Genomic DNA, 21,042 nt, shown 5'->3' with positions numbered 1-21,042 from the left:
GTAACGTTGTGTCAAAGAATTTGCATAACTTAACTTTAGGACGAAAAGCCAATTTTCTTTTTTCAACTGCAAAATTTTACATGTTTAGTAAAGTGTAGAAAAACATAAGCCCATTAAGTTCATTATTTTTTCTTTTGCTGTAAAATGTTGAAATATAATCCGTCTGATTACGAATTATTTCTTTTTCTGTTAGCGTTGTTGCCCTTCGAAACAAAAAACTTTAGGAAAAGATTAAAAAAGCATACATTCCGTTTCGACCCTACAAGTCATGGGACACAGGAAATTTCGTTCAATTAATTCAAAGAAATCCAATGACTCCACACTTTGGTATCTCTTTATCTAAACATAAAATTTCCTACCGCCGTGTCTTCATTATTGCGTTTATCATGGCGTCAAACCTCTTCAACTCAAGTAGACATCGCTACCTGTGTCATTTCATAAGAATTAACATATGTTTTCCGTGTCTTTTACTAAAACTAGTTAATTAATGCGATTTCGTTTCTCGTAAATAATAAGCTGTTTAAATGATTCTTATACGCTGTTTTCCAGTGAGCGACACTCATTTTTAACCATCGTAAAAAAAGAAATAAGAGATACATTGGGGTTTCACTTTCTTCGGTATTTTAATAGGCAAAGAGATTTTAATTGATTTAAATAACACTAAAGTATAATTTGTATCAAAAGCATCTTCATCCTTTGATAATAATGATTCATGAGAAGGTCCTGAGTGCCAAGTTCTATATATAAAATGTTAAATGTATTAAAAGATTAAATGAGACGCAAAATATGTTTGTTCCTGTAACGCATTGCCTGTTTTACATAACAAAGTTGTAAAAGAAATATTGATGTTGCGATTTCTCGCTAATTGAAATATCTTTTTATATTTAACGATAGACATCAATCGGTTACATTTTAAATTTCTATAATTTGTATCATATCTATAGATAAAAAGGGCTGGACCATTTTCATGTTATCTATAATTTGAATTGTTGTAATGGTAATTAGTACTTTATTAATTTAGTAGTGTCAGCTTCACAGCGTGGTACGTGTCGTGTTCCATAGTGTGAGTGAATTTATATTAGAATTATACTAATTTATTTTATAAAAGGTAAATAAAAATTTATTTAACAAGCCGTAATAGTTTTGCAAATTTGCAATATTATTAGCGCGTATTTTAAATATACAAACTTATTATTTTTATATACTGCGAAGTATATTACGCTCGGAAAAGTATAAGAGCAATATTATGTTCAAATAGGGATTTACAGAAAAAGTGTAATATTTATAAATAAGGGAATAAAACCTCTTTTCTCCGTGCGGTCAAAAGTCCTGTCACAAGTGTCATGAAAACTTCAAGTTTTGTAAAAAATTGTATTGTACCATAACACTATGTATTCTATGAGTCATTAAAAATATAATCAATGCATTATTATAAAATTATCAGTTGACACAACGCAATATTAAATGTTCTGTACAGTGTTGCAAAACTCATACCGATTGGAGCCGTAGAACTACAACAAGTACCACAGAGTACTTACTTGTTAAAAGCGTGTAAGTTTTTTAAAATTATTATTTGACCATAGATAACATATTCTACAAATAGTTTTTAATGAGAAACCCAAATTATATTATTATTTATTGGAGAAAGTGGCAGCTTTTACAATTTTTGTTTTTAGTTGCACTTGGCTCTTGGTAAGTTATTTTAAAAGTCTTAGGGCCTGTTTCACAATGTATGGATAAAGTGCCAAATAGCTATGTAACACATAAATTATTCGAAAGATAAAAGTTCCAAATAAGATACTTCGCATTTCATGATGTATAGCGCTATCTGACAGTCGTGAAACGCAAAAATACTATTTATCCTACCAAAAAGTAATAAATAGCTTATTTGGAACTTATCCGGACATTGTGAAACAGGCCCTTAAAGTTTTAAATCCTGGGGGATATAGATAATTTTGATTGTGCGTTACGTCTTATTAAATCAAATAATTACAATTTAATTAATTAATAATTAATCGCATTAAAAAATAATATACATTATTATTTATTATACCTTATCAAACATACTGATTCTTTAAATCACATTTTATCAACACCAAGTTATCATTTATAAAATCTACTAGCTTGTTTTAGTGTAGATTATGTAGATTTTACTGTAAAAGAAAATGGCTTGACTGTGTTAAGGTAAATTAGATAGTTTTATGGATACATATTTAGACGAACTATATTTCGCTAATTTCTGTTTGTATTAGATTTTAAAAGGAACAGTTTCAATTACCATATAGGGCAAGATATTTTTCATTAACTTTTTATAAGAATAATAATTGGTAAATGTGTTAAGTATTGACTTACTGTAACGGGGTTACGTTATCGTTTTGTAGAGATAGTGGCCCTTTTATTTCTTATAAAACATCTAAAAGTTATGTTTAAAAAAATAACCGCGAACTCCTACAAGACCAGTGTATTGACACGATAATGCATTGTAAAAATTTGCATGCGGAAGTGTTAATATACAAATATTTTACTGTAATATTTAAAATTTACTCATACTCTTGATAGATGTGAGGTATTGATAGAATCAAAATTGAATCGATCTCTTTCGTCTTTTTCTTTCAAATTATGTTTACGCTGTGATAAAAAAGAGAAATGAGTACTTTCGTCAAAACGATTACCTGGTAATACTTCCTACATACTGTACTTTACTTCCTGAATGTATAACATAGAACAGATTCCTGCATTATCATATAAATGATATAAAATAGTATGTTGCTGACCCTCGACCATCCATAGACAATTTTAATTGCATATGTGTATTAGGTGTAATATAAATGGCTTAATAAATGACTAGTTTGTGATAATATTTATTATAATGTCGTATGATGCCTCTTTTTTTAATATGCTACTATAAGTTATGAATAAATGTCATAGTGAAAAGTAGCTAATAATAATAATAAGTCTTTATTCATTTAAGTTATGTATATATATAAATATAAAAATAATAATCAAGTATGATAAATTCGGAAAGATTCTATGAAATTAAAAAAGAGCTCTTGAGACACTGATTCATGAGAAGAATATCTAGTTACGTTGCATTATTTTCTTGGAAGTAAAAATGAAGTAATGTTTACTATTACTTAAGTCTCGTCGTAGTAATTTTATATTTGCTCAATATTGAAATGGTACTTTGTCGAACTTTAACATTATTTTCCTATCGAGCTTATATTATTATTATCATTCATGCATTTATCCTTGTGATGTGGGCATGCTCATCCTTAGTTTTGATAAAATCCAAAATGATATTTTAACATTCGGTGTCATGATTTTTCTCATAGTCACCCCACTAGTGAAATAAGATACGATAGAAAGAAGTCCACTTAGGTATTATTATTTTATAATTCATCATTGTGAGGCGTACATGCTCATCCTTAGTTGTGATAATATCCAATATGATATCATTCAGTGTCATAATTTTATCGTGACGACCATGACAGAAATAAATCCACTGGTGCAATCACTCATCTCCTTTTTTGGAGCTTCAAGCTTCATCTTTTGAGCTTTATAACGGGCAGGCAGGACTACTACTGTCAAACAAAGATTGGCAAAGCTTTTGATCTTTCTAGCAGTTTGAGTGTCCACGAACTGTATCACTTAAAACTATGTGAAAAGGAGATTCACAATTGCATGCTGTTTTTAAAATAAACTAGTATATACATTAATTTTAAATTATCACACTAGTTTTTGATTTACTCGAATGATATATATTTATTACGGCCATTATGAAACCTTCACAATGTTTTTGATATGTTAATTATCAAATCAGTACTACTCAATTATCAAGCCAATTTGATATACTTAAGATAGAACAGATAGTGTGAATTGGCTCTTATAGTGCGTAAAGTGCGATATCTCAATGCCATTACATGCGGTTTTCCAAAAAAAATCTGAAACCTCTATGTAAAAAATTGTATAAAGAAAATATTTTGAATAGTAATTACGTCTTGTAACTAATAAGCCATATATTAAATAATGAAAGGACGCCCACTAAAAACCTGAGTGAGTGGAATAAAGGATTGAAAAATGGTAGCGAGAGACAAGTGGATAACTTTGGAGAAGGCCTTTACTCCGTCGGAGGTCGAGTACTACTGTTAAACAGAATGACATGGACTCAATGAAATCCATATTATGAAGTACTCGAATAAAGGATATTTTTACTTTATTTTATAAGAAATAAATATAGATGTGACGAAGCGAAACATCGTGAGAAATCCGTCATATTTTAGACCAATTCGGCTTCATGTGTTGATATATCAATCAAGCTTTGTGAAACTTTGTAATTGATATAGCAACTTGCCTATAAATAATTAAACCAAAAAACCCTATGAAGGTCGATCACATTCGTTAATAATTGCACTAACCAAGTGCAATAGTTAAATCTCTCAAGCTACTGCTTGATATTAACCTTGTAAAACTCTCCATAATATCTATGAGTGCATTATCATGTTAATCATGTTTACCTGTTGCCATAATCTAATACTTCTAAGTGTATCATTAAAGGGCCATACATTTTTAATCGTCATTGTACGCTTATGGTATTTCTCTCAACAATCTGTGAAGTTTTTACAGTTTATATTATTATTGTTAAAATATTAAAAATAAGTGAGTTTCTTATGGCCTGAAATTGCTCATAATCAAATGATTTAGATATTAAACATCAGTAGCAAACAACCATAGTCTAAAACTTGTTGTATATAAAATTCCACACGGAAAATGTTATAGCTCTGGCTATAGCGTATAAAATGCAAATATTTTCACAAATATAAGTATAATTATTAGTTTTTTGAGACGCCTTTCTTCAAAACATAGTTCCCTTGGTCAACGCATCACGCATGAACGCATGGGACAATTTCGCAATTTTTTTGTAGAATTTTGTGATGCGGATAGAGAAATTTGAGAAAGACATTGAAAAATTTGAGTAAACTTTAGACATATTAATTTTAAAAAACTGTGTGTCAGTTATTTGAGTTTTCAGCCTGACAGCTTATAAATTATTTTTTGCTGAATAAAAATTATCAGGCGTAAAGAAAATCAATAATAGGATATGAATCCGTAGATAAATCAATTTCATAATAATTAATTTGTTGTAGAATATTGTGCTAAAGAGTCTGTATATAAGGGCTAAATTTACGCATACGATTCAGTAGGTCACAGAGTTTTTGTAATGTCAAGTGAAGAAAGCGTTGAAAAGGTTTGATCAAGAAGGAAAACTTGAAGAAAGTTTTATATCTCCAAAATTAAGAGATGTAGAACATTTTACATTCTTTTGTTAAGATCGTAGCAGTTTCTAGCGGTTTATAATAACAGGAAAACGCAGGATTAAAGAAAAACATATTAGTCGATGTCATAAGATCATTGTACTTGCTTCCCTTAAGGAAAACTTATACCGGAACGAGACACGGGAAATCGTTAATTATTCTATACGCGAAAAACCATTTCCTCATTATCCGGACTTTTCCGTTCTATAAGGTTATTTATGAATAATTTAAAGAATTAAATGGAATTAATTTAATTACTCCTAATTATATTACTCTAAATTTATATTGATAAGTGTTTAGTAATCAATATTATTACTTTATTTTAAAATATAATATTAAAATATTGAGTACTATTTTTATTAGACCAGCGCCCTCTTTAATCTCACTCTACCAAAATTAGTCAAAAAGGGTAGCGCTATTTAGAACCGATACCATCCACGCAAAGATTTACATTAGATAAAGTTAATGAATAACTAGTTCTCATCGCGAGAAAAAGGATCAAGGAAGTGGAAGCAATTTTGAGGCCTATATAGGCTTGTAACGCCACTGGATTTTTAATATAATTTATTATTAATGTTTATAAAATTAAAACTATAATCATAAAAAATATAATACTAGATTGATATAGAATTTTTCCTATAAGAATTGTATCGTGATTTAATTTGTGAGACATTGAATTTAAATCAATAAAAAAATATAAACACAATCAGTTCAATGTGATAAGTAATCCTTATGTATAAAGAAAATAATTTATTTATTATAATAGATATAAATTTGCTCGCAACACGGAAAATGTATTATTTCCCCTGGACTTGCCAGGATCACCTTATATAACAACATATATATAAAACATCGTAATAACCAATCGCCATCAAAGATTGTAATTAACTGAACAAAATGTTTCGAAATGTAATTGTTTTGTTTTAAGTTGCAACACCAACAAAATAGATACATAATAATGTCAGTTATTTGTAATCCGCTGAAGAGGATTATTGCCCAGTGGTTAAGTGGTTTTTGTAGAGGTGGTGGTAACACTGAACCAAGCACCCATGGTTTTTCTTTTCTCTATCATGTACGTAAAACATGTTAGACCTAGAATACATATTAGACCCAAAAATGTCGTGATAAAAAATATACCTATAAAGAAAAAAGTACAGAATCTGAGATAGTTATCCATTATAAGCTCATTAGCTATGGTACAAATTCATGTACTTAATTTGTAGTTTATGGAAAACAATACAAATAATAAAACAAATCGTTGTGCATTAAATATCTACTTGTATTATCTTTAACTGATATAATGTAATATTTATGGGAAATATGTGATAATTCCTAAGAATATTTTCCTTTTATAATCACTGCTATATTGTGTTTAATTTATGTATTATGTATGTTTAGATTTTTTTATGTAGCAATCTAAATTATAATTCTTCGAATAAATAAGTCACATTTATATTATTACTTAACATAAATCCATAATGTATGTCTGTTTCCTTTCCAATATATTTATGAAACTCATACTTCATAACAATATATCTTGTTTGAAATATTACCACACCCAAAGAATTTTAATGTAATCTAATAGGCCAATGTTTTTCAGAAGTCACGTAAAACGTGGAGATAATTAGACTTTTAATCAATAATTATCATAATTAGCTTACATATCTGTCGGGACAATTTAATTAAACATTATCTTTATGTTAAAATTCGAATATTTTTAATAAGTAAAACACGAAAGGAATTTTTGCACATATAATTAAGTAATTAATAGTGACGAGAAAAATCTGAAACCGGAACTCTTACAGATTTGGAACGGCGTGCGTGCCAATACTACGTAGAGAAGTGACGTCAGATGGCAGATAGCTACGCTTACGACCCCGTGGGCAGCGGCGCGCCAGTCAACCAACAAGCGTACAGAATGGAGGAGGGACAACTTTGGAGGCAATATGTCATCGCCGGCGTCGGTATGTCTATGTGATGTGTTTGTGTTTATCTGTGAAAAATGTGTCTGTGGTATATCCGAATGGGATTTGAATTCGTGAGTTTTTTAAATAGGTCCTATTTCTTTTTCGATTTGGCACTGGCTGGCCATTCGCACCCAACATTGAGCCGACATCTTAATTTAAGCTAATATTTTTTGAATTACGGTTTTAACATAAATGAATTAAAAAATAAGTTATATTGCTGTGAAAAGTAATTTAAAATCTCAGATAAGACTCACTATGGCTTGGCGCGGTAAACCAATTTACGTTGTTTATTATATTATGTACAAATAAATACTTATAGCATACATTACACACAACTGTCTCTTGACTACTTACGGGGGTTGTCTCATACTCATTTAATGATGTAAAAATTTGAGAAACAATAAAAAAAAATTTAAAATTAATTTAAAAAAAAACATTCGTTCTCTGCTTTTTATGACGAAATGCCGTTTTCGAAAACAAAATCTTTAAATTTTCCGCATTAATACTCGTAGAATTATTATTTTCTCTTAAAAAATAAATGCAAAATAATAGTTCCATCGTTGAATACGTATAACAGATAACACTGTTATAATATTATAAAATAAATAACCTCTGGATTAAATGTCTGATAAAGTACACGTAGGTATATCATAAGACTCATACTTAAGACCCGAGTGTTTTCTTGGTACAAATATTTTCTTAAACTTGAAAACATATTTTAATTAATTTTAATAATTCACAAATTGCTTTTCAACACACACTGAAACCAACTTTAACCAATAATTAACTAAAAATATTGTTACATAAATAAGCTACTATCGCGAAATTTTATCAATTGCGTGGCAGAAGAACTCTGGTTTGAAACAATAAAATATATATAATAATAAAATAATAAAAACATCTTAACAATTACATAACTCGACATACTTTATTTACATACATTCTTGCTGACCATGATTGTGTAGTTCATTTAATTACAGTGAAATAAGTAAACTATCAACTTTTTAACAAAAATTTATTCAAAACTCAGCTTACTCATCGTTTTTTTTATTACACTATTTTAGAAGTATCATATATACAATGCCATATGATATAATTAATTATTTTCTTTTGTTGTAATCATAGTTAACTTCCTAAAAGAACAGTTTTTTTTTCAAAAAAGTGTGGAAAATCGTAATATAATAAACATTGAAGGTCTATTGTATTTTAATACAGCTGTTATAACAATGATTTCACGTTGATAATCGACGAAATGCTATTTGCTGTTTTCAATGTATCATTTGAAAACGACTTATGATTTTATTCTTTCAATTAGAATTTTAAAAAACGGACACATAAATAATACATTTCCTAAGGCACTTGCAACAAATTTACGATTTAATACACATGATGTAACTGAAATTGTCATGCGACGTCTACGTTTCGTAGCAAAATCCGTGCTACGAACCGTTTCCGCTATAATTTTCCTGTTAAATTTTTGGTATTTACTGTCAAGAAACATACATGAGGCTTAATAATATTAAATAATGTCAATGTTATTATATAAAATATAATCACAAAGGTCATAAAAGTTTATATAATTTTTATTGCTAACCTAATGATAACCAATGCTCTATCTTACCCCACTACACTTGTTTTTGGTATTTTTATCAACATTATGTAAAGTACTGATAATGTGAAATAATCAACTGTTTGACCTTGGAATTTAAATTATTATTTAAATTTTAACACATTGTTTCGGCTGATTAACTTTTTGAAAACGAATTAATGTGGCGGGATCCATCTTCGAGTATATGACTTAGATTGCCAATTACAATTATACCGGATATTATGGCATGACACCAGTACCTGGAACTTAATTAGATGTACTTGACGATACCGTTGTCAATAAGGTATTTACATTTCATAGGTCATATTATGTGGAAAATCTATCGTTTTACTGAAGTATAAGCAGCTGCCTCTATCTGCATCTTTTCGTCATACCATAATTGTAATCTCAGATATTGCAAGACTGGCAAAAGTTAGTACGAACATTATGGTCCCGACTCGCCTAGATACTTTGCAGCCGCCTTATACATGGGCGAAAATTAAGATAGACGATACCGTTGTCAATAAGGTATTTACATTTCATAGGTCATATTATGTGGAAAATCTATCGTTTTACTGAAGGATAAGCAGCTGCCTCTATCTGCATCTTTTCGTCATACCATAATTGTAATCTCAGATATTGCAAGACTGGCAAAAGTTAGTACGAACATTATGGTCCCGACTCGCCTAGATACTTTGCAGCCGCCTTATACATGGGCGAAAATTAAGATAGACGATACCGTTGTCAATAAGGTATTTACATTTCATAGGTCATATTATGTGGAAAATCTATCGTTTTACTGAAGGATAAGCAGCTGCCTCTATCTGCATCTTTTCGTCATACCATAATTGTAATCTCAGATATTGCAAGACTGGCAAAAGTTAGTACGAACATTATGGTCCCGACTCGCCTAGATACTTTGCAGCCGCCTTATACATGGGCGAAAATTAAGATAGACGATACCGTTGTCAATAAGGTATTTACATTTCATAGGTCATATTATGTGGAAAATCTATCGTTTTACTGAAGGATAAGCAGCTGCCTCTATCTGCATCTTTTCGTCATACCATAATTGTAATCTCAGATATTGCAAGACTGGCAAAAGTTAGTACGAACATTATGGTCCCGACTCGCCTAGATACTTTGCAGCCGCCTTATACATGGGCGAAAATTAAGATAGACGATACCGTTGTCAATAAGGTATTTACATTTCATAGGTCATATTATGTGGAAAATCTATCGTTTTACTGAAGGATAAGCAGCTGCCTCTATCTGCATCTTTTCGTCATACCATAATTGTAATCTCAGATATTGCAAGACTGGCAAAAGTTAGTACGAACATTATGGTCCCGACTCGCCTAGATACTTTGCAGCCGCCTTATACATGGGCGAAAATTAAGATATTTTGCTAATGATTTCCGAGGATAAACTGATGCTATACACTTGGTTTGTCAAACCCTAACAGATTTAAACTTCTGAGAGAACTTTGGCAGATTTGATCTAGAACTACTTGCATAATCATTGCTTTAAAATAACTAAGAGTTCATAGTTATTTTACTTTAAAAAAAAATCGTAGTTTAAATATGTGACAAAGTTAATTTGTGTGTTGAGAACCTTTTTCGATATGTGCATGCTAATAAAACGCTATCGAAAATTTATATTACCTACTTAGTGTAAATAAAGTAATAAAATATAAATAGTTAGGTCTGTTTTATCTACCGACAGTAATTTACTTTGAATATATAATGGCATAGTTTACAAGAATCGTTTAGGGACTCCTCAGTATGCCTCCATCCATACTTACTGTCTGTCTGTATTCGCTTAGCCCCTATTTTCCTTTACATCTATACTGTTCCAGGACTAACACATCGTATCCCTAACCCCTGTCCTTACTGTTTCATTATTATAATATGTACCGATTTTTGCATCGAAGCAATGCCTTGCAATTTGCTAAATAAAATAAATAATATATTATTAAAACATGTTGTACAAAAAATCTAAATTGTTAGCTAAAACAAAAGAAATTAAATTAACGCTAATCTCCAAAAATACTGTATTGATAATTTATAATAATTTGTCCCTGATAATAAAATAAATTCATCGACGTTTTTAATATATTTAAATATAACTTACTCTATAAACGAATATTATATAATATTCTCTATTATAACTCAGTGACTTCAATCATTCGAAGTGCTTGAAGTAATAAATAAAATATTTAAAATTCATCTTACCTGCCAACACTCATGGGTGTGAGCGAATGTCATGCGAATTTCACGTGCATAGATTATAAACAAATATAGTTTAATTATCACGATAAATATAGACACGAAGACGCATCCAAAATATCTTTATTGTTGTGTGATAATAAATGGAATGTCAGTCATACATAGGTACTACTATTGTCCCTAATTATTATTACTACAAAAGGTATGTTTTTTTAGATGTGTCAAAATAACACATGAATAATATATTTGACTGTACGCTGGTATGCCCTTGCAACTTGAGTTAAAATTATAAAAATAAAGATTATTTCAAAATTTTGAATTTTACAAGTTTACATAAGTTTTCATTTATTATTTTTACATGGCAGGAAGTTCATCTGATGTTAAGTGTCCACCGCCCATGGACACTCACATTGCCAAAAGGCTCGAAAGTACGGTCTTTTCTTAAAGGATCCTAAGCCGAATTGATTCGGAATACATCAGTGGATAACTGGTTCTACTGCTGGTGGTGCGCGACAAACACTGTCTTATGTAACGCTAATTTGTGAACCGACGGACGTCTAGGTAATACAGAACACAAAATCAGAATTGTTTTAGTATAATTTTGTATTCTACCTCGACGTTAGATAATAAAACTCAACCTTATTGAGTAATAATTCATGCTAAATTTTATGCATATATATATGCTATTTTATTAAATGCAGAATATCATGAAACAACAGGAAACAAAAGACATTTCGGGTTGAATTATATTACCACATATTATTCAAGATATATTTAGAATAGAAGCATTCATCTTCCTTCAGCGCAGCAAAGTTTAAAATAAACAATTATAGCTCAATTGAGATTAGATTGTTTCCTTTACACAACGCAAAGCAGATGACTTCAGTAGGTAACGCTTTATTATTGTATTGTGTATGGTGACTAATGGGAGGTGTAACGTCATTAATTCCACCATTTATGATTAATGACTTCCTATAATTTACGAATACGTTGCGGGAGCCTCTATCGCAGTTAAATTATACAATGGTCTTAAATACACTTTGTATTGTCATCAATAAATAGAACTTAGGAAGCAAACAATATTTTAGAGTACTTTAGAACTAATTCAGTTTATTTCTTTAAGTAATTAATTTCTTTTTTCTCTTTTTTTTTATCATGACCGTAGATGTCATGTGATATTTCAATCGTTTTTACACTTAGGCATATTATTGACCAATTACATTTAAAAAAACTTTTCCTTTTAATATTGAAATGTATACACTGCTAAAGATCATTGCTACACAATGTCAAATCGAATTGATCTCAAAAGGGAAGTGCCATATTACCGCCTCCGTTGGCTATGTACAAATAAACGTAATGCAACAGGATTTTCACAGCGCATAACTGCGAATTTATTATATTTTAAACAGGCAACGAAATGTCAAATAATTTCACACCGGTTATCAATGAAAACCGTTAAATCTAGTACATACTCAAATAAACACATATAATCTTTGATAATAAAAATTATACAATTTTAATTTTAAAACCAATGTATTGTCAGCGTCAAATGAATTTATACAATTATTAAGAATTGACTTGACGTCGCGTTTGGATCTGTTGGTTGGTTTATTGGAACAAGCAAATGGGTGTGTTACATTATTGAGTTAGCATCGAATGCATACAAACAATAGGCCAAGCCCATGCACCTATTTTACGATCATCTAACTACTTATTAACTTAATTTATTAACAAACTATATACTAAATTGTAATTTGGGAATAAGAATTTAAATTTCTTTGTACATTTATGTACATAAATAATGTCATTTCGTTTTGTTGTTTCGTGATTTGAAACGATGTGTTCGAGGGCTCCAATCAGTTATTAAAATCAGGCAAGATCATCTACTATGCCCCGTTAAGATATTCAATAATATTATTGACTCCAGTAAGTTTCTTATACATATTTGTTATATATCTGGACCAAATTCTGACGCAAGAAGACCAATATATCCCTTAACCCAACACAATCTAGATTTATGTAACGGAATTAATACAAACATTATTTACCACAAGTCAAACATTTATACTTCATTGAAGTTTTGTTTATTTTATTTATACGCAAATTAATTTCTGTAGTAATTTTACTACTGAAATTTATTTTGCCTTTGAGGATTGATTTAAGAAAAGAGAAACCAAGTCTTTTTAAAGAGGATTTTTATTTACAAAAGTTATACTAATTTATATATGTTGGGCATACAAATTCATGTTAAGGGGCTCATATATTATTGCTCTTTGTGTGCAACCACAACATTAACTATTGTTGTATTTATACTACAACAATACTGATTAATATATTAAACAAAACAAATAATAACTACATCATATATGTGCCTGGACTATGCACATTATATATACCGGAAATACATAGAACATTGTTAACATAATCATAGTATTTTTCTAACGAGAATTCTTATCTGTGTAATTGCTCTATATTTCTAGGAATTGTTTTTTTAATCAAGTAAATATAACATGTACTTATATATAAACATTAAACAAAATTAAATAAAACATTAAACAAAATTAAAGCAGATTCGGCGGGAAAAGCTTACTTTTATGACATTACGAGTTTATTTTGTCTATGGCAGCGCCCAGGGTAGGTTTATTTTGGCGCCATTTTTATGTTTTTATATTACACATTTTCTATTTTTTTTTTATTTTACGATGATGGCGAATTTTTATTATTGTGAAGGCGAGGCTAATTTATTATGGCTTGGCATGCAGATAATGTTTCAGAAAGAGATGGTAGATTCAAACCGAATTTATGAGAAAAAATAATTTAAGAGTTCTAAAGCAACGTATATAAATATATGAAAATATGACATAACAAATTTTACACACATACACATACACTTAAATTGTATTAGAACATAACCAAGCTTGCAAGGGAAAAAATTAAACAAGCAACAACAAAATATAAAAATGAAAATAAATGAAACTTAAACCTCATTAATAGCATGATGAACAAAGTACGGTAGGTACGTTGGAAGATTTTTTTGAAACATTTTAATATTTTCATCAATGTTAGTAATTAAGTTTTAAGAGCCAGATTGCCTATTCACTGGTCCATTAAAGTAGTGACAGATAAAAGATCCGTAGGTTCTATACGTACCCTTCTAGACTTAGTTCTTGTCACTCACCAAACGACTATAATATTCGTGTAATACAAACACGTATTTCGATACTAATATTTTTAAAAAGTATGTAAACATTATATCAGGATACTGCGACTTATTCATTAAATTAAAAACTAAATTATTGTCACGGCCATCGGGAGTGTTTCAGTTGTAAAAACAAACCAATGCATCTAGACATTAAACTACTGAAAAACAGGAATCACGAAATACAAGCATTTATTTTTGTTTTTTATGATAAGTTAAAGCTAATTCCCCTAGTTTTTAAAAATGAATCAGTCTTTTTATTACAACGTAAACGAAATATGACAGAGATAAAAACTAGTTAAGTTGCAATTAGATTGATTTATTTTTTGAGAAGAGAAAATATGTTTTCATGTCATTTGAGTACATATTCTATATCCCGTGTCTCGTTCCAGCGAACATACTCATCGCGTGTCTGGGCTACAACATGGGATGGACGGCACCTATCAACTCCAAGCTTAACAATACTAGTGAATCACCCTTGGAAACCATACCCACGCCGGATGACTTGGCCTGGATGGGATCAATTCTCACCATTGGCGCTATATTTGGTTAGTGGAAAATTAGCGTGTTTAATTAAAATAAAATAAAAAGAATTTGATAACGTATCGAACCGTTACTAATGATATATATTGAATACAGTTTTATTATATTTTAAATTGTCTCTCAAAAGAGATGAATAGAATTCATGACAAATTTATGATTTAAAAGTAGTTTTACAATAGACAAGCAAGTTTCTGATTATATTAAATTAAGAGAGATAAAATACGTGAAATATTAGCGTATTGCTTATTTCTAAAAATCACGAATTTGTCCCTTTATTGTGTTTTTTATTCGTAGGACCATTTGTCGGAGGATTTGCAGCTTCAAAAATCGGTAGAAAATGGGGATTGATTTCGGCTACCATCCCTCTATTTATCGGTTGGATCCTAGTGGCGGTGGCTAAGACTATGGCGTATTTATTCGCTGGTCGTATATTCTGGGGCGTGTCTGTCGGCATGGTCTTCACGATATCGCCAATGTACTGTGCCGAAATTGCTACGGTGAGCATATAGCCTTACATATAGACTCGAGTCTTGTAAGTTATAGTAAAGTCTAGAATCAATGTATGTGTTTTTTTCTATAATTTATTAGAAAAAAATACGATCCTAAGAATGTAATCTATGGTATGTATATTTTTAAATGTTTAAAAGAAAACTTCAGTCTCCATTGCGAGTACATACTATATTCTTTAGAAAAGTAAAACTTTAACTATTTTTCATAGTTATATTTTATATTTACTGTAAGTAAATAAAAGTCCTTAACAAAGGATATCTGATAACCATAGTTTAAAATATTAAGTAGTAAAAAGAACTATCGTCTTGAAGTTTACATAAAAACAATGTGATTTGTACGTACTTTAATTATATTATTCCTAACCTATAAACTGGTACATTGTATTCAATATTAAAGGGGTCGGGTTATCTGATTGCGTCACATTACGGATTCCGCCCTTGACAAATATTGTGACATTATATTTACATTAATCTTTGCTCTGCTATTATATTGTTATTTACGTTTCAAGGATGAACGAATGGTATGTCTTTCTTAGGGAGATTTTTTTTAGTTTACAAACAAATATATGTATGCTTTATATATATAAATATGTATAAAAAAATATTGAGCTTTTTGCTTGTATGGTTGACGATATATACAGACATGATTCACGTGTGTTAATAATTTAATTTGCACTAATAAGTATGTATAAGTTTTTCTTATTTTTATTATATTTATTGACCTTAATACGTGTCGAGTTCTTATAAAATCGTTTTCGAACTTTCCTGTATTCATCACGAAAAACCAAGAATGCACCAACCTAAATATTCGTTCAAACATTTACTTTTACGTTTAAGTCAGATTTTTAATAACCGTTTTTTATTGCAGGATGATAGCCGTGGTGCACTCGGGTCTTTCCTCCAAGCCTTCATCACTCTGGGTTTCTTGTTGGTCTATGGTATTGGACCATTCATCTCTTATATGGCAGTAGCCTATGTAGGTGTAGCTGTAGTCGCACTCTTCTGTGTTCTGTTCTTCTTCATGCCGGAATCTCCTACTTACTACTTGCTAAAGAGTGAGTAGCTATTTATTTTTTACGTGTCATATCAGTATCAACAATCGACTCGTGTATCTTTTGTTATATTTCAATTGTGTTAAAATGTGTCCTTACTTTTTTCTACAAGCGTACAATAAGGCGGAAGATGAAATTTTTGAAAATATTTTTATCTTACGCCTAAGAAGTATAAGTTCGTACGCGTATACATAAGTACACAAACGTTTTTTTATTCCGTAATAATAATAACTGTTCTTGACAGAAAATCTTAGGCTCGTGAAAACAATATCACACGAATCCCATTTATAAAAGCATTTTTTAATACTCGTTAAATTTACTTGTGTTTACATTTAAACATACACAATGAAAACATACTGTAGGTATCTTAGTTAAGTTCAGTTTTACGTATGTTTTTAATTGTTTTTTTTTTCAGATGACAGAGACGCAGCAGCAGAATGTCTCGCGACAATCCGTGGCCGCTCCCTCGCTGGTGTTGAAGCTGAACTCAGCAAAATGGAGGTTGAAGTGAAGGCTTCCTTGGAGAAGACTGCCACGGTAAGATTACAATAATGAACGGTATCTATATTGTCGAATTACTTACATTACATTGCGTCATTAGAACTTTCTGGACTGTCATGAAAGCCAATTTCGAATTAGGAAAGCATTTACAGCTTCTAAATTTACTTTTAGTTCACATTAAGGGTGAAAAATGGACGAAATGAATGGGCAATAATATATTTTTGATAATCGCAAATACGTTTGTAAGAAGATGAATAAATAAATTAACTGTAATAATAAAATGCTTAATTAAAAATTTGAAAACTAATCAATATAAAGAATTAGCTTTATGTATTAATTTGTTCTAGATTGCTGATGTCTTCCGCGGCAGTAACTTCAAAGCTTTCTACATCTCGTGTGCGCTGGTATTCTTCCAGCAGTTTTGTGGTATCAACGCTGTTCTCTTCTACATGACTGACATCTTCGATGCATCAGGAACTTCTCTAGAGTCTTCTATCGCCACCATCATTATTGGTGCTGTACAGGTATGGATACTTTTATTAAAATTGTATACGAGTGTGCGTCAGTTCAGTTACAACGTTTATATTTGAAAAAATATCTTATAGTAAAATTAATTTAAAGTTTAAACATGAAAACATAACGTAAGAATCGTTTTGTATATAAGCAGGTGTTTTTATATAAATAATAAAGATTGCTGATTGCTTGCTGATCTCAACATTAATTTGACTTAGGTACAATATTAGTTACATAATATATACACATATAACATTCGAAATAGTCTAAAAATTGCGGAACTTTACATTAATATGAGGCAGAAATATATTAGACCTAGCTAGGTTTTTAGCGGGGACCTATGAATCTGTATGTAGTCCAAAGAGTGGAAATATTTTTAACAGGAATAGAAGCGTAGAGACCAAAATCGTTGGCCGTGCAAACAACTTTGTTTATGTTAATAATAAACAAGACAATTTGATAATTATGATTAGAATAAATTCAAGGTCAAACGCTTACCCAACTTTTATTACTATTAATATTAATAACAGTACTATAATTAATGTACCAATACACATAATTTAATCTACGAGTTTGTGTATTATATAAAAAAAGTTAAAATACTTTTTTATTGTATTATATTTTTTGTTAAAAGAAAATATACATTTCAGGTGGTAGCTTCATTCATCACACCGCTGGTCGTAGATAGGCTTGGTAGACGGATTCTTCTCCTCATCTCCTCATGTGGAACTGCTCTTGGAGCTGTAAGTCATATTCTCAATGTTCAGTCATAGATTGAGTTTTTTGCATTATTTGGAATGAAGATTCGAAAAACATGAAGTGATTCTGGTGTCTGGTGAGAGAGAGTCTGGTGATAATTATTTATTTAAGCCATAAATAAATAATTATCACCAGAAATAAAGAGAAATCAGGTCACACCCAAAACGGCAGCGATTTTTTTTTTATATTACATAGACTTTTTTATCTTCGTTTTTATTTCTTACATTTAAACTATCGGAAACGCTTAATGATTCAGGTAACATTTGATTCAATTCAATAATGGCTTCATTGTGCGTCTCTTATAACTGTCAGATATCGTAGGTTCGATCCCCAGCTGTGCACTTTCTGTTTTCGTGCACATCTAACACTCGCTCGGGTGACGGAAATTATCGTGAGGAAAACAGCATCTCTCAACTCCAGAAATCGAAGACATATGTCAATTTGTTTATGAAATTAAATTAACCAAGAAACGAATGCAATCTGAGGCCAAAAGACACACCCAGGGTTGTAGCCACTGAATTATTATTAAGAATTAAATTCCTATACATTTATGTTGAGTTCAAGTTATTAATAAAATCTCTCCGCCAGGGTTTGCTCGGCATGTTTTTCCTTCTATCAGAGAACGACAGTCCAGTGGTGGACTCTATCAGCTTCCTGCCTATTTTGTCCCTTGTGGTCTTCATTGTTACCTATTGCTGGGGTTTGGGACCATTACCTTGGGCTGTGATGAGTGAACTGTTCCCCATTGAAGTGAAGGCTGCAGCGTCACCTATTGCCACTGCCTTCTGTTGGGTGATGTCTTTCTTAGTTACCAGGTACGTGTTTTAAATATCGGTAAGATTTTAATAATTAATATTAAAAAATTTTTTTTGCTTCTGGTACTTTAGCATTAAACGCGTCTTACTTTGAATTTTTATAACAATTATTTATTTTGTTTATAATAACACCTCTTACAATTTTGGTTTAAAAAATTTGCTTTCCCTCGGGATGTGAAAACAAGACTCTGGACGACTATGATTTGAATGAAACATATTAAATTGTGATATTTTAAATTTGTGAATATTTTAATACAAGTACTTAATGAAATGAAGCTAACTAAATTGCACGTATCCAGTAAATGCGTTTATGAAATTTGGACTGTTCCCTAAGTTGGAATATACAAATCAAAAGAATCAATCGACATGAATTGTGGACAAACCCAAACGAAGAACACTTATTACACGTCTATATAGAATAGATCTCATTATCTACTCATAGTATATACTAAATACTTTATAAAATAGAAATAATCAATAATGAAACATTCCAGGTACTTCCCAACCATATCGGCATCCCTCGGAATGTATGTTGGTTTCTGGATCTTCGGCGTGTGTAGTGTCATTGCCTTTTTCTTTACATTGTTCCTTGTGCCTGAGACGAAGGGCAAGAGCTTCCAGGAAATACAGGAGATGTTGGGAGCTGGGTAAGTTTAATAATTATTCATAATCTTCATTAATCGGGGTTCAACATTAAATAGGTATTTATAATTTAAATATGAATTATGAACAGTTTTTTAATGTAACAATTTGTAGATAGCACCAAGTCATTAGGTTAAACGTTCCTAAACTAAACCCTTTTTAAAGACGTTTGTATAGAAACGAAATCCATTTACAAAAAAACTTATCTAGTCTGTGGTAAAGTTTTTGAAGTAAACATACTTATTTAAACGTCATTTTTTTGTTTTTTTTTAATATTATATTTTACTACAATGAATTGTTTAAATCGTAATTTTTACTTATTTATTTTTCAATGTAAAATATTTTTTTCTTTTCCAGAAAACAAAGACAAGAAAAGGCATAATGTATATGCACAACTTAGTTCAAGATATATTTTAATCCTTTTAGATTAATTATGTTTTGTGAGATTATGTATGTTTGGGACCAAGCTTTTTGGCCAGAGGCTACGAATAGGATTATATGTGTCCATACTCCATTTGGGATTGGGACGTTAGATATAAGAGTTCGATAAACGGGCTAAAATAAAGTAAGAAAATATATATATGTTTGTTAGTATTAATAGATAACTATATTACGTTATTGTTGTAATTTAAGTACATTGTTGAATTTGAATTTTTAAATGGGCTTATAAAATTAAATTGTTTAAGTTTTGTTATTACGCGATTTTTTATCGCAATCAATTCTATATATTTAATATATACTCATATTTCGAAGGGCCGTTATTATATTATTGAAAATAGGTTCTATTTACAAAATATTAAAAAAAAAAATTTGAAACCGGGACATATTATGTAGGTAATGTTTTTATTTATTTTGTTATACTACATAAGAATTAATTTCACATATATTAAGGATTTATTCCAGTGCCTTTTATATTTAGATATATTTATAAACGCACTTACGAATTATTAAACGAATTTATTATGTACCAAAGTATAAAAATAGGTAAACAGTGAAACTGATTAAAATATATTATATTTTCTAAATCCGTGGGTTTTATCTGATAATAATCTGCCCTCACATTCGAACGATATAGTCCTATTGTAATCGTTACTATCTTTTTTATTTAAATAAAAGTTTTCAAATATTTACAATGTTCTTGTAAAATTTTGACGCAAAAAATCATGAAGATTCATGATGAAACGCACACACACACTAGTTTATTTTTTTGTAAATGATGTACCTACTTGTCAATATGCTAGCTTTTGTAAAGATTTTATATTAAATGTACGTAACGGCTGTGTTTTGTGATACTTGTTGAAATAAATGTTAAATATTATTTGTTCGTTTCGATTAAATCTCATCCTAAATCTTAAATTATACTAAGACTATTTCTTCACCGGCGTTCACCGCCTGAATAAATCAAAATTACATA

General features: G+C 30.2%; 1 protein-coding gene across 2 annotated transcripts; it reads left to right on the top strand.

The window, feature by feature from the left end:
- Nucleotides 1-996: 996 nt before the first annotated feature.
- Nucleotides 997-20,946, top strand: LOC111002876 (facilitated trehalose transporter Tret1). 2 transcript variants are annotated; one of them, XM_022273144.2, is made up of 11 exons: nucleotides 997-1,063; nucleotides 7,118-7,276; nucleotides 14,687-14,842; nucleotides 15,132-15,334; nucleotides 16,215-16,401; nucleotides 16,814-16,935; nucleotides 17,247-17,423; nucleotides 18,063-18,155; nucleotides 18,760-18,986; nucleotides 19,481-19,633; nucleotides 19,986-20,946. In XM_022273144.2, the coding sequence occupies exons 2-11, from the start codon at nucleotides 7,165-7,167 to the stop codon at nucleotides 20,008-20,010; spliced, it is 1,455 nt and encodes a 484-aa protein (XP_022128836.1). In that variant the 5' UTR covers nucleotides 997-1,063; nucleotides 7,118-7,164; the 3' UTR covers nucleotides 20,011-20,946. The 2 variants fall into 2 exon arrangements, with proteins under 2 accessions (XP_022128836.1, XP_022128837.1); XM_022273145.2 differs by lacking the exon at nucleotides 997-1,063 and adding an exon at nucleotides 1,468-1,551.
- Nucleotides 20,947-21,042: the final 96 nt, after the last annotated feature.

Source organism: Pieris rapae, chromosome 2 (genome assembly GCF_905147795.1).
Source record: "Pieris rapae chromosome 2, ilPieRapa1.1, whole genome shotgun sequence".
NCBI lineage: Eukaryota > Metazoa > Arthropoda > Insecta > Lepidoptera > Pieridae > Pieris > Pieris rapae.
Note: the sequence above shows the minus strand (reverse complement) of the source record. Positions and strands in the feature narration are given on the sequence as shown.

Bases quoted from the DNA above. Each gene is read 5' to 3' on its own strand.
- LOC111002876 (XM_022273144.2), top strand. From the start codon at position 7,165: ATGGCAGATAGCTACGCTTACGACCCCGTGGGCAGCGGCGCGCCAGTC. The intron at 7,277-14,686 runs GTATGTCTATGT...GTCTCGTTCCAG, and splicing joins ATATGTCATCGCCGGCGTCG to CGAACATACTCATCGCGTGT. The intron at 15,335-16,214 runs GTGAGCATATAG...TTTTTATTGCAG, and splicing joins ACTGTGCCGAAATTGCTACG to GATGATAGCCGTGGTGCACT.